Genomic DNA, 23,828 nt, shown 5'->3' with positions numbered 1-23,828 from the left:
CTTTTTGCTACGCTTTCGACTATGCACATTCATGTCAAATTCAACATAGTAAATTATAGGACGTTTTGTAACAGTTTATAAATATATTTTAGCAATATGTTGCTTCACGTTCAAATTAATTTGCTCTTAATTTGAAAAGAAACTTATGCTTATCCTTTCATGGACTTAAATAGCATTAAATTAAATTTGCTGGTAACCTGAAGGACTCTTAAAATTGCACATACCTTCTCTGCCTTCACGTACCCCAAGCGCCCTCCATTGTACCCTTATTTGAGGACTGCTGCGTTTAATAAAGGTAACTTGATGTGTTAACACCAGCGCCCTCTGCTGGATCTTGGCGCAAAAACCGACGCTGCCACTAGATGTAATTTGTGGAGCACACATAAACAAACAAGCGCCATGTAACAGATCCTTTGCCTAATCACCGACCATGTGCTTATGTGGGGTTGCGATGACTGCTTTTGCATGGTGACTCACATGTGTGTATTTTTGGTGGTGTTGTGTAGGTGATAATGCGGGATCACACATCCGGTGTTAATGTGGAGGAGCTTCTGAGGCACTCTCACGTGGAGTTACAGCGAATCCACAGACAGCTGGCCACGATCGCTGCCAGGAACGCGCGCCATCACCACTGGCACTCCAAAGCAAAGGTACTGAACTGCGGTAATGCAGGCCGATGTTCAATGTGAACCCTGCCAACACAGAAAAAGATATCATGCGGAAGTCTGGTTCTACTAGGCAACTACCATATTTTTCGGATTATAAAACGCACGGGAGTACAAGCCGCGCCAAAAGAAATTCAACAGAACATTTTCTTTTAATAATGTATGAGCCACACCAGACTGCATGTTTAGATATAAGAGCATAATTTCGACATACTCTGATTGTTTGAATATTGTATCAACAAAATAGTAACATGCCTGATGACATTTACTAGTGGAGAGAGCCCGCTGGTGGAAAGTAAAACAGCTGTTCAAACTCAAAATTAATACTCTTAATAGCGTCTTCTGTCTCATTTGTTTACCAGGAGATTGCCCCCTGTTGGTTCATAAAAAAAAAAAAAAAAACTCGAAGTAAGACGCGCTGGATTATAAAACGCATGGTTCTAAGGGTGAGAAAAATAGCATTTTATAATCTGAAATTTACGATACATTTGTAGTCCTATTTAATCCATATGTGGGGTAAGATCATTGTGTAATACTCTTCTGTATCATTAGCAGAGCCAAAAAAGACCAAAATAGCACATAAAGTGTATTTTATTCAGCAACTGCAGAAAATGACATCATCTATTTCATTTCTGGCTCGTTTTGCAAATTTGCGTCACTGATGACAATGCACATCTGTATAAAATTTAACAAAACAAAGGCTTAGGAAGTTTTGCAAAATTTAGCAAGCGCTTGCTTCATGTTCCAATTAATTTGCTCTTAATTTGAAAAGGAAATTGTACTTTACCTATCAACACAATAAAAAAAAAAGTAAATATACATTTGCTGATACCCGCACACAACCTGTTAAAATCTTACATACCTCCTTTGAGAACTATACTTGTAATGTATCTCGAAACACATTTTATTCAACTTCTCAAGAAGATAGACCATGTATCTGATTTATTTTGGGATCATCTAGAGACAAATTTCACTAATAATCAAAGTATGCATCTTGCATTTTGCAAGGCAGTCACAAGAAGACAGTTCGGCATTAAGTTACTTTGTGTTCCAATTCATTTGCTCTTAATTCTAAAACTACTGTTTCCAATGCAACATTAAAAAACATTAAATACAAACAAAAGTCATACTTATTTTGCCACTTGCTGTACAGTATACTGAAAATGACAACGTGCTGAGGACACATCCCAATTTGTGAACATCACATGACTAACAACCGAGCCATGATTGGTCGTTACCCGAACCTTGAGCACAAATGGTGTAATTTTCAGTCGATCATAAAATAAGGATTAGCATCATTTTTTAACCTGTATAAACGCTGTAAAAAGTAGTTAGCAGTTGTTAAAAGTTGGCTTTATATTGCCTTTTTAAAATTTATTGTTTAAAAAAAAGATAGTTCTACGTGTAATACAAATTTATAGATAATATTATAGAAGCAGTAGTAGCCTTGGCAGTTTTCCGACTTTGAGGGCTTCACGGCGTATTCTCCCCTCCGATCCAGTTCCCCGCCTGCTCCTAAATCCCGACTCTCACGGCTCTGTGTCTTGCCTGAAGACAATGCTCCTGGAGCATGGAAGCGAACAGGCGGCCGGCGAAGGTTGCTAGGTAACAGAGTGGAACAGAACGTACGTTCCGGCTTTCTCTTCTCACTCGCGCACGCCGTTGTGTCTCCTTCCCAAAGTTATAAACACATTACAAGGTTCAATTCCACGAGAATGACTGACATCTTGCCAGTCATGCCGATAGTTGCTTGTTGTTTTTCCTCTGGCGCTGTGGTTTCTAATTGAATTGGTGCCAGATATTTTTCATATTCTACCCCTTTAAATGGTCAGAGAATTATGGAATATCTCAATGTAAGCATACCAGCTTTGTGTTCAACTAAACTTGCCCGGATTTGTGGATAAATTAAAACAAGGTTATCTTTTTAAATTCATTTTTTACCTATATATGTGTTTATAACTTTCCATGAAGTTATAAACACATTACAATGTTCATTTCCACGAGAATGACTAACATCTTGCCAGTCATGTCGACAGTTGCTTGTTGTTTTTCCTCTGGCGCTGTGGTTTCTAATCAAATTGGTGCCAGATTTTTTTTTTCATATTCTACAACTCATGCTTACATATGCTTACATACTTATGCTTGAAGTTCTAAACACATTACAAGGTTTAATTCCACGAGAATGACTGACATCTTGCCAGTCATGCCGACAGTTGCTTGTTGTTTTTCCTCTGGCGCTGTGGTTTCTAATCGGATTGGTGCCAGATTTTTTTTTTCATATTCTACCCCATTAATTGGTCAGAAAATTATGGACTGTCTCAATGTAAGCATACCAGCTTTGTGTTCAACTAAACTTGCCCGGATTTGTGGATAAATTAAAACAAGGTTATCTTTTTTAAGTTAATTTTTTAGGAATATGGTATACTAGTTGTAGGGCATAGACCTGAGTTGGCAACTGCCCTAACTATTAATATTATAAAGTTATAAACGCATTACCAGGTTTAATTCCACGAGAATGATTGACATCTTGCCAGTCATGCCGACAGTTGCTTGTTGTTTTTCCTCTGGCGCTGTGGTTTCTAATCGAATTGGTGCCATATTTTTTTTTTCATATTCTAAACTAAACTAAACTTGCCCATTTGTGGATGAATTAAAACAAGGTTATCTTTTTTAAATGTATTTTTTAAGAATGTAGTATACTAGTCGTAGGACATAGACTTGAGTTGGCAACTTCCCCAACTATCAATATTAAACATATATACACAATACACAATATTAACTGCAGTCCTCGAGGGCCGCAAACCTGATTCAAATGATGACCTCATCGGCAAGCTCTGCAGGATCTTGAAAATGATCTTAATTGTTTTAATCGAGTGTTTTTAAGCGAGCCAGTGTGGACTGATGTTTGAGATCTCTGATATTAAATGTTTTACTTGTAGGCCACCACTGTGCAGGGGCGATTACCGTAAAATATGAGACGCACCGGTGTTTAGGATGCATAGTTCCCGTGACGTTTTCATCCTGTGTCGTGTAAGATTTTTCTCATGTAGAATGTTCTCCTCGCCCTAATGAACGTCGTGAACATTTAAAAGGCTTCTTTCCCTGTGGTCAGTGGAGAATGGCGTGCGCACGTCCACTCCGTGCAAGAGCTGCGATATATGGACGTGTGGGTGGATAAAGGAGCAGCGAGTGTGAAGCTACTACTCACGCAGGGACAAGACTGAGCAAACGTCTCCGTGTGTGTGACAGTGACATGAAGCCACCGCAAGTGTCTTTGCTCACACTGACTCGCAGCCAGCTACAGCTTTGCACACACTCGGCACGCTATTAAAGCTGCGGATTAGACAGAATCGGAACTCCACAAACACACACGCCAGATTTGGATTTGACTAGGAAGGGAAGCGAGTGGTTTTGGGATGGAGGCCTTCTAGGTAGGCACAAAAAGCTCATTCGGGATGCGACGCGGATCGGCTTGGTGCGCCGGATGCTTTTCCGTCTGCGGCTGAAAGCAAAGCGGCGCCCGCGAGAAAGGGGGGAGGCGGGAAGACCGAGGATGTTCTTCGAATGTCGAGGCTTTATGGGTTTGATTCATTTAGTGCTCGGACGGGCTCGGCCTCGCTGCGGCAGCGATGCGAGTATGTGTATCACTCACTCGCCAGATGGCGATATGACAATCTAGTTAAATGACTCAGAGTCAAGTATGAGATTACCTCAGGGGATGCCTGACAAGCCGCAACCACAAGCGTGTTTCAAAGCCGCCAATCACTTCAGATCGCATGTTTACTTCAAGCGTTAATCCATTACTTAAGAAATACAATAGGAGAATGTTTGTAAAAAGCATGCATGCAAATTATGCTTTGAAACAAAGGGGAATTTAAATATATGTATTTCTTCTTAATCCTGTTTTCTACTTTTTGCTTTTTATTCTTTTTCTTATTTCTCTTTTTTTTCTTCTCGTTGACCTTCGTGACCTTTGCTTTTCGTTTTGCTCTTTTTCTTCTTTTTCTTGTTCTGCTTCATCACCTCATTTTTCTTTTTTTTATTGTCATTGTTCTTCTTCTTCACTTCTTCTTCTTCCCCTTCTCTTTCTTCAAGCCATGCCAAAATGTTTTATGTTTGTCTAAAGTTGGAAAAAAGTTGTTAAATAAAGGTAATTAAAAAAAGTTTCTTCTTCTTTGCCCCTTTTTTCTCCTTTTTTTCTTGTCCTTGTTCTTCTTTCTTCTTTATCTCTTCTATTTCTTCTTATTCCTCTTCTCTTTTTTTTAGTTTCTTCTTCTTTGCCTTTTTATTTTTCTCCTTTTTCTTTTTTCTTCTTCTCTGTTCTATTTCTTCTTCTCCTTTTCTTTTCCCCTTCTTCTAGTTTCTTCTTTTCTTTCTTCTGTCTTTTTGCCCTTTTCCTTTCTTCTTTTTCTTTCTTCCTCTCCTCCTTTCTTTCTCTTCTTTTCTTTTCTTATTTCTTCAACGTATTTTTCTTCTTTTTTCTTGTTCTTCAATTTCTTCTTCACCTTATTTCTCTTCTTCTTTCCCTTCTTTTACTTCTAGTTTCTTCTATTTTGCCCTAGTTTTCTTTTTTCTTGTCATTGTTCTTCTATTTCTTCTTTGCCTTCTTATTTTTCTCCTTTGTATTTTCTTATTCTTGTTCTTCTATTTCTTCATTTTCATTTCTTTTTCCTTTTCTAGTTTCTTCTTCTTTCCTTTGCTCTTTCTTCTTCTTTCTTTTTTACCTTCTCCTTTGTTCTTTTTCTTCCTCTTCTTCCTCATCTTTCTTTTATACATTCTCCTTTTCCATTCTTTTCTTCTTTCTTTTTTCCTTGCTCTTGTTATTCTTTTGTTTCTTCTTCACCTCTCTTCTTTTTCATCTTCTACGTTTTCTTCTTGTCTTCCTCTTCTTCATCATCATCATCTTCACCTCCTATTTCTTCTTACCATTATTTCTGTATTTTCGACTATTTTGACTGGTTCAGTAAATTAATGATAATCTGAGCAACAACGTACTGCTGCAAAGGACATAATTTATTGAAAAGACAATGATTAAAGTGCTTCACTGAGCTTAAATTTGAATTTAGAACATCTCGAAAAACTAATAAACAAAACAAGGAAAAAAACCTCAAAAGTCCACATGTTTTAAAGACTTTAAAATGGACAGTTTTGTCACTTTTTTGGAGGAAGGGTTAGAAGAATAATGCACAAAGGTTTTTCAAAAGTCCTAGGGGGTTTATTTTTTCAGCCCAAAAAGTTATATCATAAGAGTAACCCCAAAAAGTTGAGTCCATTTTAAATACTTGTTTTCAAAGTGTATGTCAATGATACCATTTTATTTAAATCTTTGTTTTCAAAATGTACTTTCCGAAACCTCTGTTAATCATTGATGAAAAGTTTCCGATTAGCATCTCCCCTTATTTCTTTTCTTTCAGGCAAAGTCAGAGGCTCCGTCCCAAGTCGGCGATTCGTTCCAAAATGTGAACCTCTTTTTCCTCCTGGAAGAGAGGAATCGAGTTTTGAGACAAGAAGTAGCTGCTCTTCGTCAAGAGAAGAAACAATACCGCAAACTGGTAACAACTTTTTATTTATTTATTTATTTATTTTACGGGCGACTTCTTTTGACGTGTGCCATTTTTGGAATCTCAGTTTTAACATGTTGTGACCAAATCAGCTGTAAGTTGTTATGCCTAGCATGCGCTTGCCTATTTATAGATATGGATGAAAATGTGGTCGAGTGGCTATTGTGCACAGCTGTGTGTGGGCGCATTGGCATTGTTAGCACTGTACGTTTATGCGCGCATTGGTGCATGTTGAAGCCTCTCCCAGGTGGTCTCGGATGGCAAGGCGTGTGAACGGTCGCCCTGGCAACACGCCCATTTGAGCACACATGGGATGGCGCAGGGGAAGTGACAGCTTGATGGCTGACACTGATGCAAAACCTGACCTAGTAATATCCGGTTTTCGAGATCAATCTTGCGCGTATATCTGTGTGATGCAGACCGTCCTTAAAACCTTTCGAACGCAATCGCCTTTGTTTGTTAATGTTCACGTAAAATATGAATGGGTTAGTTTAGAATGAGAATATGTGCAAGAGGTGGGCTTATTCTATTCAGTATATGATGAGTAAATATTGACCTATTGATGTTAAAATGTCAATTGCCACGAGGTGGTGCTGAAATGAAATTTCACACCACACCATCACAAACACACATATGCACACACACAAAAACACACACAAACAAGGGTGGGTTGGGGACATTGGTTTGACATAATGCATTTCCTAGCCCCTAACCCTAACCTTAACAATCACAACAGATTACCTTACCCCAATGTTTCTCAAATGACCTTAGGGAAAAGGCTTTATTTTTGTCATGTGAAGTGGAATTGCAATAAAATAAGGATTTTCATCTTTTTTTTTTCAGGCACTTTGATGCACTTGGAATTTGTTTCTGTTTTAGACTAAGCTGTAACCCACTGTAGAAAATGATGAACATTTGTTGAAATTTGGTTTATATTGCTTATCTTTCTTTTGTTAATGTTAAAAAATGATAAACTTTTAGGTATACTTTTACAATTTTTTTATAGATAGTGATCTTATTTATAGTCAGTGCGTCAAGTCTTGACCCTCAAAAAGAGGTGTCTGCCAAAAGGGTCCCCACAAAGACAGTGAAACCCAGGATTTGGTCCTCACCATCTGCCGAAAACCGAGGGTACACAAACACACACATACACACACACACACTAAATCTGACTTCACAATGTAACTCTAATTACTGTAGCCTTAAAATAAACTTTTTATGGCAAAGAATCACATTTGGTGACTTAAGACCTTCAATTTTAATATTTTTTGTATTATTTCCCTCTTGTAAATTATTGTTAAAGTTTACACAGCATGCAGGTAATTATTTATGAAAATTTAAAGGTTATTCAAACCAAATGGGATGGGTTTCAAATCATAGCTGTGCATTTTCAAATATTAATAGCTCGAATAGACCTATTTTGAGACATCTGTTTTTTGTTTGTTTTGTTTTTTTGTAACTTTTGTTACCGTCTGCACAGGATGCTTTGTTATTCAGATGGGACTTTTACCAGTCAAAAGATCAAATTTGGGCCCAGTAGTTTTATGCCTATCACTCATGTAGCATAGTGGCTCTCAAATGGGGGTACATGAAGTCACTTCGGGGGGTTTTAGGTATCAGCAAACCTGAAAGGAACAGTATACTTTCTTTTCAAATTCAGAGCAAATTAATTGGAACATGACGCAACCTATTGCTAAATTGTGTTATGGTGACTATATATAGTGATAAATTATGACCCATCCAATTTCTTTTTGTCGGAGCAGTAGCTTTCAATTAAAAATGTTCATAAACCTTTAGTTTTCAAACTTTCCAAGAAAGTTTGGGAACGCTTTGTGTACACTCCATGTCAGGAAATCTGTTTTTTTTTAGCTAGGAAAAAAATGAACACTCTCCAGAGAAATGATGCACCACTAAACATGGCTAGCAGGCCAGTTTGTCCAGAGCAATTAGATTTTTGTATCTGCACTTGTTCAAACCGATGCTCTGTCTTTGTTGTAAATGTCAAAGAAGTATATAAAAGAGACAGTTTCCCGGAAAGAAAACCGAATCTGTGCTCTGGTTGCCTGGAAACAATCAGTTGGAGAAAGGTAGCCTCGTTGTATCAGGTGACCTGTTGTTTTGTGTGGCCACTACTGAAAAGGCCACAGCTGTCACCTTGGATGATGTTTCCATGGCGACACTTGTATACAGTTGACAGTAGACCTTGTGATTGTATAGGTTGTCCCGCAGTAAATAGGAATAACTGTCTAGTCAATAATCCTCAATAGCTGTGTTGTTGAACCCCAGCGCACCAAGTAATATATACTTAAACAGATTTTCACACAAAACTGGTTTAATAATAAGCCATAGCGTCCATTCGCATCACACGTTACATGAATGCAGCTGCTATTGTCACCGCCCACAGTCTGTTGTGAAAATTCACAGTATTTTAAAGCGGAATATTCTTTCTTTGACCTGATAAATTTCTTCCATGCAAGTGACTTTTTCTACTATGCATATATTAATCTGGATTTACTAAGTATATCAGAAAAACTCATGCATTTCAAATGTAACAGACAAAAAAAAAGAACAAAAAAAACATCAATAAGAAAAATAAAGCACATGTAAAAATAAAAGAAAGCAAATGCATGTGTAATAAAATCACAAAGATCACGCTTTATGCACAACAGGCATTATTAAAAAATAAAAATGAATACATGTATAATTACATGAATAAAAAACACAAACTACACTATGCCATAAACAAGTTATTTAGGAAAAAAAACGCTATCATATTCTGTAGGATCAAAATATAAATGATCGATAAATAAAACAAAACCCATAAATAAGCAAAATAAGCCATCATGAATGATGTTTTTAATTTTGAATTTAGCTTTTGTTAAGTAAATGTACATTCCAGTTATATTTACCTTTGAAGTAAATATTAAACCATGTTTCCAAACTATTTTTTTTCTTTTTAACTTGCCAATATGTCTAAAATTAAATAAATGTAAAATTACATTAATAAAAAAAAACACATAAACTACACAATACCATAAAAAAAGTTATTTAGGAAAAAAAAACCTATCATTTTGTGTAGATACAAAATATACATGATCAATTAATATAACAAAACCCATAAATAAATAAACAACATAAACTCTTATGAATAATGTTTTTAATTTTCAGTCCAAGTGCTTTTGTTAAGTAAATGTACACTTCAGTAACATTTACCTTTGAAGTAAATTTTAATCCGTTTCCAGTTTACTTTTTTCTCTTTAACTTACCAATACGTTTAAATCGAAATGATGAAATTTCAACCTTTATTTACCCTTATTAATTCACAGTGAAAATTATATAACATGTATGCATACTGTATATGTAATATAGATTATATATACTACACATATGAGATATTATGTATCTTTTATGCATATTATATTTACTTATGAGGGATATGTTATCTGTCTGATTAGCCATAATATGCTTATGGATTTTAATTTTGATCAGGATGGAGATATTTGGAGAGTGAGCTATTTTTAACTTGTCGTAAAATGTTTATTGAAGTGCATTAAGCAGGACCTAAAATTATGAACGTTTCCAGCAATAATGTGTCAATTCTCCAGTTACAACTGGCGTTTTTCTCACCACACAACAAGACTGCTTGACTTTCATGACTCGTGTTTGTGTTACCATTATAATATAATGATGCCGTGAATTGTTTCAATATCAGGCGCGGCGCACAGCGAGGCGCGACGCCTCCGTTTTGAACAGGCAATTAGCTTACAAATATAGCTTTTTTCCAAATAGATGCTTCCCCTCTACTCCCCTTCCTGCCCTTTTGCTCCCATGCATTTCCAGCTCTTTTCATGCCTATTTGGACTAGCCTCCCCTCCTCTTACTTCCTGTAGCTACTCTTCAGACGACTGGGTGGTCTGAGGTCACCGCCGAGGCCTGCGCAGCTTCATGCTTGCTCCAAGCTAACGTGATGTGATGTACTGTAAATCAGACAGATTCCTGTCAGTCAGAAATTATAGCCCGGGCATCTTCTGGATGGTCAATTTGGATATTGGATTTGCCGTTGCGCAGCCACACCGTGCTTTCGATCCCGACGGATGAAAATGAGCGTCGGTGTTATATAAGCTCCCGCTTTTGTTTGTATTACTCGGGAAATGTGCTAAATGGGCTCGCTTTTGGTTAATGAATGAATCGGGAGAGCAATTTTTTGCCGCGGCGTGACTGTGACAAAATACAATGGGACTTTATTGTCGCAGTAATAAGAAAGCCCACCTTTCCATCATTCTCTTATACATTATTGATTATTATATATACAGGGGCTTTCATAAGTCTGTCAGTCTACAAAAAGCTCATATCCGAGGTAGCGGCGAGGGTAAAACCGGTTTTCTGCTGCTTGTCAGGCCACAATCAATGTTTTTATATTTCTATGTAAAGAAAAAGTGATGTCATTGCTAATTAATAAGAAAAAAAAAGCCATTTAGTATTCTAAAGTGGGAAAAGAATGAGTCGTTCGCTACCAATCATGTATAAAACATTCGAGCAAAATGAGAGAAGAATAATATGAAATGTGAGGAAATATTGTAGGAATTTAAATAAGGCCAGCAATAAATAAACAGTGGTGCCACCAGGCCATTTTTATGACTTACGATGATTTTTATGATTTTTCATGACTTACTCTATACATATTCTGGCACCTGAAGAAAAATTTGGTGTTTATTTAGTGTTTCCGTGGTTACAGAGCTGCTTTGTTTTCTATGTTTAATTGTGAAGAAGAAAAATGGATGTTGTTGCACTTCCTGTTTTGCGTCTTTCAAGGAACCTATTTATGAACCAACGTGTTTGGTATTTTGTCCAATCCTTTGAGCTTTACATCAAATGCCTTTCACATTAAAGAGAATGCATTGGAAGAAGACACTAGGGAGCTGAAATTTCACCCAGACGGTGACAATATGTCAAAGGTCAACATGGCAAGTTATCACACTACCACAAATGTTCCATCCCTTGGGTATAATATTGCGAGAATGATGTGGAAGAAAATGACCCAAAAATGGTCAAAATACCGCACAAGCGTTAAGATAGCAGTTAGCGTATTAGTTTGTGATGTTAGCGTGCTAGCTTAGTCTGCTGTTTAATCATAAGACATAATTTCTGCAATTTTGACAAATTCTAAGAGTTCCAACTTTGAACTATTCACGATGATTTTTACCATATTTTTTTCTAGATTTTAGCAGTAATTTAACTTTTTTTTAACCAATTCTCATGTCCTAAATTTAAATTGTTCTGTTTCAGTTTTGTTTAAAAAAATGTCTATATTTTAATCTTCTGTTTTTTTCGCTTCATTACCGCAGTGTTTGACTGATTTAAACGTTCCGAATTCAAACTCTTCAACTTTTTTTTACAATTAAATTAATCGGAAATTGGAAATTACATTTTTTTTGCCTGATTCATGCTATGCATTTAAACTGCTCTGTTCATCTTTTGATTTTTTTAAAATTTCAAAACAAGACAACATTTAAATTTCACGGTCTGTAATTTCCACACCTGTTGAACAACTCAAAAGTTCCAACAATAATTTGCTCAGCTCATCCCTACTAGTTTTCGCCCCAATTTCTAAACAGCACAAATTTAACATTTTCTCCGCCTGATTCCACATAGTTCAATTCCATTCCATATCATTCATAATTCAATGCATTCCACATCATTCTACATGCTTCCAATATTTTTTTTATTCAGCTTTCAGCATTCACCCGCATTTTCTCCAGAAACTGCTTCATCTACATACTCAATAATTTTGCATTTACAGGGTTATAACGTTGTGTCTCATTGAATCCGAAGGTTTTTTTTCTTTGATTATCATGAGCAGCTGCCTTATTTCACACTATATTAAGAGCTCAAATATCCAGCATCACAAATCCGCCTCCTCTCTAAAATTTCAAGACTGGCTCGGATCTTCTGTCTATTAATAACACCACGGAGAGTCATCAGCGTAGGACGCTTTTTGCGGACGTAATAAAGCCGATGCGGCATCAATCTCGATGATGCTCAGTTAGTGTCACGGCCAAAGCCTGTAAGCTAATGAGAGCGTTGCGCTGCTCGGGTTCTTCTCATTTGCTGCATAGTGCCGATACAGCCAAAGAGAAGCCCACCGGTGGAGCTTGCTGATTATCATTCAACTGCGTGAATTTGTGCAGAGAGGAAATTGAGCACAGAGGAAGAGCAAAGGGGAAGAAACGATGGAGGAAGGGTGTTTGGGAGGAGGGTCTTGCAAAGGTGGCGGGAGGGGGGGGGAGTGTGTAGACGAGGGGGCGGAGATAAGAGAGAGAGAGAGAGAGAGAGAGAGAGGGAGAGAGAGAGAGAGAGGGAGAAAGACGCAGGCCCCGGAGCTGCCACTGATGCTGCTGCTGATGCTGCAGCCGTTTGCCAATTCCCCACCCAGAGAAGGAAAGGAAGCGACACCTCCGTCAACATGTGCCGCTCTTAGCCTCACGCGGTAAATATCGACTCGGCTTTCTCCGCTCGCCCTTCCGCCACTGCGCCGCATCGTTTCTTTCAAGTGTTTCATCCAGCCGCCTCCTATATATAGTGCCGAAGGGTTAGCATAGCCGGGCGTCTGCATGGGAGCAACCTGAATGCATGTGCGATGGCTGCGGGAGATGAGAGATGGAGGGATTCTACGTGAAAACGTAGGCGGCGTCTGTGTTTCTTGACTTAAGCGGAGCCACCTGTTTGGAGATGTGCGGGTGTGTGGAGTGTGTGTTTAAGGTGAGGGGGTGGGGTTTGCCTTCAGCTGTAATCATATTATTCTTTTCCTTTTGTACGCATGCACGGGGAGTGACGTTATCGGGCTGGAAAGATGCGTACACATGTTCGCAGGCATGAGGGGGGTGGAGTCAAATATGCGGCCGCTTTGTCAAACAAATTGATGTCTCAAGTGTGTGTTTGTGTGTGTAGTGGGTATAGTGTGAGTGTGTGTGTTGATATGATCTGTCTTTGGTAACCTGAGCTTTTCCTGGTTCCTGCATGTGGCGAGGTTGCCAGGTGTCGGGAGTTATAACTCACTCATGTCTCTCTTGCCAGCATTTGTTTTCATCTTAGTCCATTTTAAAATTTTACTTTTTTAAAAAAAAAAGTTGGTATTTTGTCTATAATTCGTCTTTAAAAACTGATTAACCTTTAAAAACTTTTGTCGACTGAAAAATGACATCACGTGCTCCAAGGTCAGGTAATGGCCAATCACAGCTCAGTTTGGGAATGTCACATGACCAAAACTGCAGAAATTCACGGTGTGATGAATAGTTAACCAAGCCTTAAGCACCTAATGTCATTTTCTGTCCACAGCAAGTGGAAAAGGTGTTTTTAAAATTAGCAATGAGAAGGCGAAGCTTCATGAAGCACCTGTGACATTTTTTTTTTTTTTTTTAAACTAAACATGAGTGCATTGTTGTTCGGGGACTAGATAGCTTGCAGCTCTCAGGTTTTATTATATTTTATTCATAAAAATGTACACATCAGCATTTTCGGGTTCTCATGAAGAATTTTTGGAAGGATTCGGCTTCACCCTCATTCATCATTGTCATTTTGGAAGCTGGCAGCACGCCAAAATAGTGTTTGCCTCACACTTCTTAGATTCTTGGTCGGAATCGCAGGCTAGGGCTGTGCGTAAATGGTTATGTTATGTTTACTTTATTGTTCCCATGAGTAAAAGTATGAATGATTCTCTTTATATACCAGGGGGGTCAAATTCATTTTAGCTTAGGGGGTCGCATGGAGGAAATTTTTTTTCAAGTGGGGCGGACAGGTAAATTCATCCTATTTATCTAAAAATTTGTTATTATCACAATTGCATGTACATTTTTGCTAGGACGCTGGCATAGTCCCATTTCTTTGCAAATAAAGGGGCTGACTGTAAATATATTGTTGAAAAAAAAACAAAAGACAAAAAAAACTAAGATAAATAAAGAAAAATAACTTCCTATAGCGTTTTACCTTAAATTGTATGAAATCATAGTAAATTTCTATGACCGTTTTTCCATTTGGTCATAAAATATTTTGTATAAAACACATAATACGATGAAGTAAAATAAATAAATGCAATAAAACACAACTATCCAGAGGAACGAAAATGCCCCAATCAAAATCTGTGGTTGTACAACTTCTTTGCAAGGAGTATAGTGAAGTTTGCTGAATTGAATGAAATAAACTGGTGCGGTAGTGTCTCTTTATGTACACTGGGTGGCACCCACGTAATAATATACATGACGGTGAAAGTTGGAAACACAAAAGAAGAAATAATGACGTCACGTCAAATACGAAGCGCTGAGTGCTACCTGCTAAGCTGTAAACATAATACATTTAAAAAGAAACACAACTGTTTATCATACTACGTTGACCCTCACTGTGTGGTAGCTTGTTGACGCTAGATGCTAGTGCTAACGCGAATACTGCTAAAGTGTTCCACATTTTGTCACTAAAGCAATCAGCAAGTTTTTCCGCATGTAAGTTGCAATACTCATCTGGTTATCGCTTGTAAAAGTAACATGGAGGACTGAGAAAATCATTTTATTGTGATCAAGCATGAGCGTAAGTTGGGGCTGATAGCAGCTCGAGACAATGCGCTTTTTAACAGTTTTTTGTTATTTTTCAATAACAGAATTAACAGGACAGAACCATGAATGAGTGAATCCTTTAACACGCGCAAGGGCTTTACGGTATTATGGACAGCTGAGTAATGGGTTCAGTCCTATTCATCTTTTAAATCATCATGCGGACTGCATTAAACCACCTCGTGGGCCAGATCTGGCCCGTGGGCCATATGTTGGACACCCCGGGTCTATATTGTATGTGCCTTGCAAATTTTGGTGACTCCAAAGTCAGCAAATAGGCTCCACCCTCAAGCGAATGATAAAGCAGGAGAATAGCGGTGTATGTCATCAGCAAAAAAAAAAAAAGACTTATTGATGGGTAAGCCCGCATGGAGTTTACTTTCCCAGTGCATATGCTTGATGCATGTGTGGGCGGGCGAGAGGCCAAACAAGAAATATGTCAGACGTGAGAAAAGAAACATTGTGCAGACAGCGATGCCGTTTCGGCATATTGCCGTATTTTTCATTTTTATTTTGCCTGAGTAATGTCACCTCTTTCTTCTTTAATCCATTCCATTTTTTTTTATATACGGACAAACTCCCTCAAGGTTCCTCTTACGTCATTCATCTCCGCCTTGTGGTTTGTCATCTAAATGTGCTCGGCCCGAGGGCTAGGAGGAGAGAACATGATTGATATGAAAAACTTGTGGCGGTTACCTTCAAACGGAAGTCCAGTTGCACATGGATGAGCTCACTATACACTATGTGACATTCCACATCACGGCTTTTTTCATACATGCTGTACACCCACACGTTTTCACTCTATTATTTACACGCGTGCTCTCACTGAGCATTTGTGTCGTTTGTAATCACGGAGGCAAGACTTCGCTCACGCCTGTTCTGCAATAATTGACGTATAAGAAAAGGCAATTCAAAGTGATATGTTGCCTCTTTTTGCTGATGAGGAGCTAAAACGCAAAATAGCAAAGGAGTATTCGCGTCTTGTGTACACTCAATAAACAGATTGGTTGAAATAACACAGTGCTTCTAAATTATATTTTGCCAAGCCCCCCAGGAAAGACATTTTTTTGCCCCCCCCCAACTCAACATGCTGTCTATAAATAAGATTATCTATCTATCTATCTATCTATCTATCTATCTATCTATCTATCTATCTATCTATCTATCTATCTATCTATCTATCCATCCATATATATATATATATATATATATATATATATATATATATATATATATATATATATATATATATATATATATATATATATATATATATAAAATAAAAATTGAATAAGTATTCCTAAACCTGTATCCTTTTTAATATTAACAAAAGAAAAAAAGTAATAAAAATCAACTTTCAACAACTATTAATTATTTTTTTACAGCGTTTATACAAGTTACAGGTTAGTCTAAATCTGAAAAAAAATAACCAGTGCATCAAAGTGCCTGAAACAAAAAAAAAAAAAATATTTAATTGCAATTACTCTTTACATGAATGAAACAAAGCATTTTCCTTGGGTGTTTTTTTGTTTGTTTACATAAAAAAATAAACAACGTGCCATAAATCCAAGATCGAAATCTTGTTTTTTTTGTCCTATGAATTTTTTAACTCTATAACTCCTGGAATCGACAATTGTGCAAGTTTTTCGATCTCTTACATGCGCACATCTCAGAAAGCAGAAACTCACTCATGTCTCTCTTACCTGTTTTCGTGACAGTATTTTTTACAGTAATTTTTAATTGACTTTTAGTTTCAAGAGAAAAACGCAAAACAAACCTTTGCAGCGTAATAATCTGTTTTATTTGTAGTTCACGCTTCAACAAGGAGACACATCTTTGTTTTTTTTTTTATCCTTTTCTCACTCCCCTTTAAAATTTCACCAAGTGATCCCTTCCTATTGGCCCGTACCCAAATATGAACTAAAATAAACCCCTCATGACTCACAGTAAAGGATTTTTTTGTTTTTTGTTTAGCATATGCAATTGTTGACACAGATAGCGTATCCTTGCCCTGGGACTGTGAAAATATTTTCATAAATATTAACAAAACTGTGATTTGAAACGCTAAACATTCTCTGACTCAACCAGCAGCTTCCCAGCGTTGTTTGAATTTGGACCCTATTAACCCATTCAATGCCAGGGACGTATTTTCACGTTATTTCTTTCTTTTAAATCCAGACATTAAATCCCAGATACTTAAGTATTCAATCAATACTTAAGTATTTTGAGGACATTAATTTCCAGATACTTAAGTACTAAATCGATACTTAAGCATCTGTGATTGAATGTCTGAACTCTTAAAAACGTGAAAATACGTCTCTGGCATTGAATGAGTTAAAGAGCGTTCGATTTGTTAAATGTTGTTTCTATCAATCCAGGAACCTGCCGGAGAGCCATCTCCATGGCAACCACTCCACCCCACCCCTCTTTGCGTGCGTGTTCATGCAACATGTGAAGCTCCCGTAGTCGAGCTCGAAGATGAGCGAGTGCCATATTGATTGGCAGCGTACACGCCATAAGTGTCGACGCCATTTAGCCGACGGGAAGAGCGCGGAAGGGAATGAAATCGAAGCAACTTTTCCTCCTCGTGTTTCCTGGCAGCTTTTCAACATGCACACAAGACATATTTAAAGGGAGGATGGAGCACTGCGGGAGGAAAATGGAAGCGGGCGGGGCCAAAAGGAGAGTGGATGTCGGATGAAAGTCAGTAATAAAATGGAATTGGGGCAGTGCTTGATATGCAGGTGATTTACTTGAACTCGCGTAACATAATATCCGGAAAAAATGTGACACTGAAGAAATACACTTTCCCAGGCTGCTTTAGAGCGCCTCGTTGTTGGCCCCCGAGCATGCGCACATCTCAGAAAGAAAAAACTGAAAACAGTGAAACTCACTCATGCCTCGCTTACCGGTTTTCACTTTCGTTAGTGAGTTTTTACTTTTTCTTTACTTTTATTTTTAAGAGAAAAAAGTGAATATTTTGTCGTATTCACTCCAGGTCCAGTAAAAATTTGTGATGAGAATATGAAGCTTCGTGAAGCACCTGGGATGTTTTATTACTCCTCTAGATGGAGCTCTTGGTTCAAAGATAAACACGAATGCACTGAAAATTAATTAAATTGATTGAAATTGATTGAAAATTCATTGAATTTCCTCACCCTGAAATGCAATCTGATTACAATCTGAAGGGGTCAAAAAATATCACAAACAGCACACAAGTGCCACTCGAAATTTTTGCTTCATGTATGTACGCACACCGTATTTTTCGCACACCTAAAAGCGTTGAATTTTCTCAAAAGCAGACAGTGCGCCTTATGATCCGGTGCAAGTTTTCATTTTTGTGACGCGAAACAATAAAATAACTTAAATTGCCATGTACATTCTTATATTTCTACCTCTGCATTTCAATTATAAATGCACTTTTTGCAATTCAGAGTTTTAAAACACCCTGTCTGAAATTTCGATATGCTATTTAATTTTGAATGAAGACAAGATGTCAAAACTGCAGTTTTTCAATCAACAAAACAATATATTTGAAGGGTTTTGGTTGTTTTTGATTAAAACAATTCAGTTTAATATTTATTTGAATCAGAATTCTAGTCTTTCAAATTTTTATTCCACTTGGCATTGACCTAAACAGTCTTTTAATGTAATCAAGAGGTATTTTTCAGTACATTCCACAAATGATCTTTTATTCTCCAATTCTGATTGTCTATTAATACAATTTGACTGATCTGATTGTTTTGTTGACATTCCTTATAGCGCAGCTCCATCTAGTGGATGCCTAACACAACTCCATCCACTACTGTAGCTTCTATTCTATGCGCCTTATAATGCGGTACCCCTCATACATGAAAACTGTTGACAAATTAGGCCATTCATATATATATATATATATATATATATATATATATATATATATATATATATATATATATATATATATATATATATATATATATATATATATATATATATATATATATATATATATTATAAATATGTGTGTGTTTGCGCATTTTGCAGAGGACTCTAATTAGGACAGGCACTATTTAAAAGGGAAGGCTACAAATGTAACGGATTCATCTTACAGAGAATCAATTGAAAGCGAGGAGACTCCAGCGGACCACTCAAAGCCTTAGTGCCCTCGAAGTTATACGATCTCTTACAATTTTTTGGCACAGCGTGACTCAAAGCACCCTCGTATAAGTTTTCTTGTTGTTCGCTTTGCTTGCTCGCTAATCTCCCCACGCCAGGCGAGAGGAAGCCTTTAGGGCAGACACACGCTGATAGAAGATCTGTTAATTCCACATCGCTAATCGGGTGTCCCCTGGTAATTTAATTTTTCTCCTCCTTTAGTTGTCTTCGCAGGCGCTTTTGTTTGACTCTTACTCGTCCCGCCGCTCAGTCTTTCTTGATAGCATCTGCAGTGGGAGCCTTTGCCGAAAGGGCACGTATTGAGGGAAGGAGTCAGCGAGGAGTCGGCAATGTCACGTAGAGCAATCCGATTCAGGTGACATGACAGCTCTTGTTCTGCTGTAACTCTCACCTATTTGCGCTGAGCCGCTGGGGCTTCGGCACCTGAGCCTTCCTGTTATGATGTCTTATCCGCATTCACGTTGCGGCCTTTCGCCAACGTCTTTGTTTACGTTCCCTCTGTCAAAAATAAACCAAAGCCGAGGAAAAAAAATCGAGTCAACTCACCGCAGGGAGCGGCGGTTTGACAGATAGTGAAACGTTGAAAAAACAGGAAAAGGCTTCGACCTGTTTTCTGCCACTATAAGTTGAGGTTGACTCTCCAACTAAACTGCATATTTTTGCTACAGGCTAATGCTAACAAACAATGCGCAGCAGTATAGACAGGCTAATGCATTTGCTAGCCACAAATTGCTAACCCTCAACATTTAATAATAGTCACAGGTAAATATTTGATATTCGTGTTTTATTCTTTCTATAAGTTAGTTGTGGAAGTCTTCTTTTTGTGTAAGTGTACAACACTGCCCCCATATGGCCAAGAGAGACACAATAGAAGGAAATGTTGGCGGCAAACACTTTTTACTTCATATTCTATTTTATCACATCATCAGCTAGCGATGTCCCAATCACATTTTTTTTTTTTGCGACTGAGTCCAAGTCATCTTTTTGCGGATCTGCTCATACCAAATCCCGATTTGATACCTTGGTATCTTACCAATGGTATCTCTTAAGGACAGAAATCGGAATCCTTTTCATTTTTTCTTTCTTTTGTTTACAAGAAAAATGTACAAAAGATTTATACGGCTAAAGTTCTCCAACTGTGTTTATTCCCGTTGTTTCCCACTGTTTTATGTATGGTACACATAAATTGATTCATATGTTGGCAATATCGGTGTATTTTTCTAGCTCTTGAAAAAAGTATATATACTGGTACTGTATATACATGATATATATATATATATATATATATATATATATATATATATATATATATATATATATATATACCATATCATCTATATTTTTCCTAACCTTAATCGTTTTCCTGATCATAATCAGCAGAAAATGAAAATGATATGATCGGGTTCGATTTGCGATTACATGATTGGGATCCGGCCATCCCTATCATTACCTCATTCAATACCAAAGACGTACGCAGTCCAGCTCTTCGATTTAATGTATTTATTTCTATTTTTTTTTCAATAACTTACAGTGAATATATTACTAAATAATTGTAATAATACATACAATTTCATGAATTACAGTATATATTTTCTGATTTTAGAAAAAACGTTTTTGTGGGGGGGGGACTGGAAGAACTTAAGCTCAGACATGAGCGTTGTGAATTCCGATATTTTCATTTCATTTCATTGCATCACTATATTATTGGAAATACTGGAATTGTCATTGGGTGCAAAAAAAAAATCATTTAATCTTGGCCAGAAAAAAGCCTGTTTTCCTCTTCATACTAGGGTGCGACCGATTAATCGGTTGGCTAATTAAAGCTTCAGGTTATGGCAAGTTATTCAAGTTATTTCATTTATCGGCCAAATCATCATCCAAATGGCCCATATTTTTCCATTTTTTAAACTTTTCACCTTTATCTAACTATTTGCAACATTTGTATGCAAGTAAAACTGCTGTCCTTACTATTCAAGTCAATATAATTTTGACGATGAATTGTCCGAAATCTAGGCCATAAAAACATTCGTATCAATCGTGCTCTACTACTTAGTATTGCAGATTTGTTTCTTTTTGCTCTTTCATGCTGATATACAAATAGCTGCTGTTGAAGATAAATAGACTCGTCTGTGTGCTTCCAGATTGCAGAAAACCATTGAGAAAAAAAAAAATCCATGCTTGGATGCTTTGTGTGTATTTCTAGCAGGCTGTGCATTTTAGCAAGTGTGCAATGGGGTCGGGCGTGAATTATTTAGCTCCTGTGAATACTTGTTATATGTTTCGCGGAAAATTGGGGTCACGAGAGTGTGTTTGTAGATTGTGGCCCTGGATGTGAACCCGCAGGGTCTTTTGCAAAGTGGCCTGCAGATTCTCGCCCACGAGATGATTTCTCGGCTTCTTTGTGCGCGCTTGATCATCGAGATGCCGGCTTGCACGCGTTTGTTGTCTGAGGCGGCCCGTCGGAGCCACCCAAGCATTCTGCAAGCACGCGTGAAGGTCCTTCCAAGCACGTGTAATCCCTTACCAGCTTTTGGGCCTCCTCATTTGCATTACGCTGATCTTCTTCTGAACTTATTTCCCCGCTCCTGTGATGTGCTTTGTGCGGCTCAGGGGAACGCGAGGTCCTGTTCACATCAAAAGTGTTTTGTAATCAATGTGACTGGAGGCTTTGTATGGCTCTTTCACGCGCATTGACTGCTTCTGTAGTCTTCATCCATTACATATTGTACCAACAGCACGCATACGTCGGTATACATGCTCCTGCGCCCTCATGTTCCCGGGAGGCGGTTGTATTCTCGAGAGAGGTCAACGCTTTAGCCCGAGGTTGCTCCACATGCGGCGTATACGCATCACATATAGGCTCAGACGTTATGCACATGTGCGGCCTCTTTTCGTGTGATCTAGTCCTCGCACTTTTTTTTGACGCGCTATTCCTGCCGCCTTTTATGAGCGAGTTTCACAATTCTGACTTCAACATGTTTCATGTTTCTTCCCCAAAATACAAAGAAAATCACCTAAAATTCTATATTCATAAAAAAAAAAAAAAAAATCATGCTCCCCCAAACAAAAAAAATTCTCCATTCCATTGCAGGTTCAATATTACACATGCATCATATCCACTTTTAAATTCAAAATATTCAGCTCATTCAATTGACTTTAGGAAGTGTTTTACCATGTCAAAAGTTAACACATTTAAAGGTTTTCATTTTCTCATAATATTCCACATCAGGGCCTCCCTTATTCACTCCTCGTAAAACTTTATTTGAGCCATTCGCATTATTTCATCTTTATATGCTTCACAAAATTAACTACTGTATTTTTGGGACTACAAGCTGCACAGGTACATAAGCTGCACCACCAAAAAAGGAGCCCAAAAAAAACAACAACTATTTTTGTCATGGTTAAACTGCATGGGACTGTAAGCTGCAGGTCATAACATCAGATATATCCACAAAAATATGGTACATAGTAATTTTATACCATATTTTAGCATTTTTTGAACACTTTTTTAAAATTGCTTGCTTACATCAACCGTGTCAACATAAAAGCACATTGCACATAATTCATATATATAAAATCATACATAATAAAAAAAACACAAAAAAAAATACATGGAGTGCCTCCTGGTGGTTAGCCCCTCCAAAAAAGTGCAGATAAGTCACACTGGACTATTAGCCACAGGGCTCAAGTCATGAGAAAAAAGTTGCGGCTTATAGTTGGAAAAATATGGAAAATATTTACATATATTCACTTCCAGTTTTCACATATCCTCCTTAGACCCGGACTCTTCATTTGTGTCCACTGTTGCGTACATTTTATTTTCGTTGTGGGTAGCCAGAGGAGTGGCCACAACGTGACAAGGGGTGAACTTGTGCTTGGTTTGTTAAAAAGTGATCAGTAGGAACAGCAATTGTGTCACGCTGTCGGCCTCAAAGTCTATCACGCCAGCCTATATGGAGCACTCCAAAGATAGACGTGGTTCTAATGGAAGGCACTAGTAAACACTTGAAATTAATGCCGTTTGTCAATTAATTTGTTTTTTAGTGACTTGTATCGACGATTGAACGTGATTTTGGAAACCTCTTGAATCTTGAATCCAGTGCAACAGTTCCAGGAAAAAAAAAACTAGTCTTGTTCTCTTGCAGCACGACATGCTGCGGGGAACAACTTCAAAATAAATACTTGATGTGTATATTAATAAGCGGGTGCGTTTTTGTTTTTTAATCGAGTTACTCGAATTACGCGGCGCTAATCTCAATGAAAATGGAAAAAAAAAAAAGAATAGCACGGTGACAAACATTCTAGGAAGTGATCCGAGGATGACTCAGCGGGGATGCTGAAGAAGAGTGAGGCGAATGACGATATGCGCGCTATACGTGGTGGAGACTAAGAGAAGTTAATCTCTCTTGACGCCAGCACTCGACATTTTCCCTTCGCTCCTCTGTCACCTTTTAACCCATAAAACTGATTTGTCTCAGATTCACACCCCACACTGTCTGACATGTACAAGCAAGAACATTCGAAGCAGGAATGGCCAGAAAAAGAAATATCCCGTAGGCGCCTTGGCGTCTGCTCAGATTTTACTCCTGTTTTTATCACACAAGGGGTGTGTTAAGAGGATTTTGCAGAAAAATGCCAAATGACATCACAAACTCTATTAGGGGTGTCTAAACTTTTTCCTCTGAGGACCACATACAGGAAAATGGAAAGATGTAAGGGCCATGTTATTTTCTTTTACTTAATTCTCAAACACTGTAAAAATGGAATAAGAGAGCAATTACACATTGTCTATATAATGTAGTTAATATTAAAAATCTACTACATGAAGGCTTTCAATTAAAGGT

General features: G+C 37.7%; 1 protein-coding gene across 2 annotated transcripts in view; it reads left to right on the top strand.

Moving 5' to 3' along the window:
- Positions 1-511: 511 nt before the first annotated feature.
- rimbp2a (RIMS binding protein 2a) overlaps positions 512-23,828 on the top strand; it is a 60,333-nt gene continuing 37,016 nt past the window's right edge. The window contains exons 1-2 of one of the 2 annotated variants that reach the window (XM_088435206.1): positions 512-650; positions 6,080-6,217. In XM_088435206.1, coding sequence (XP_088291332.1) covers positions 513-650; positions 6,080-6,217 — 276 coding nt within the window. In that variant the 5' untranslated portion in view covers position 512. Of the gene's footprint in view, positions 651-6,079; positions 6,218-12,582; positions 12,714-23,828 lie in introns of those variants that run through there. The other variant, XM_088435207.1, reaches the window with a different exon arrangement.

Source organism: Hippichthys cyanospilos, chromosome 15, assembly GCF_059441005.1.
Source record: "Hippichthys cyanospilos isolate Australia breed blue-spotted pipefish chromosome 15, RoL_Hcya_1.0, whole genome shotgun sequence".
Taxonomy (NCBI): Eukaryota; Metazoa; Chordata; class Actinopteri; order Syngnathiformes; family Syngnathidae; genus Hippichthys; species Hippichthys cyanospilos.
Note: the sequence above shows the minus strand (reverse complement) of the source record. Positions and strands in the feature narration are given on the sequence as shown.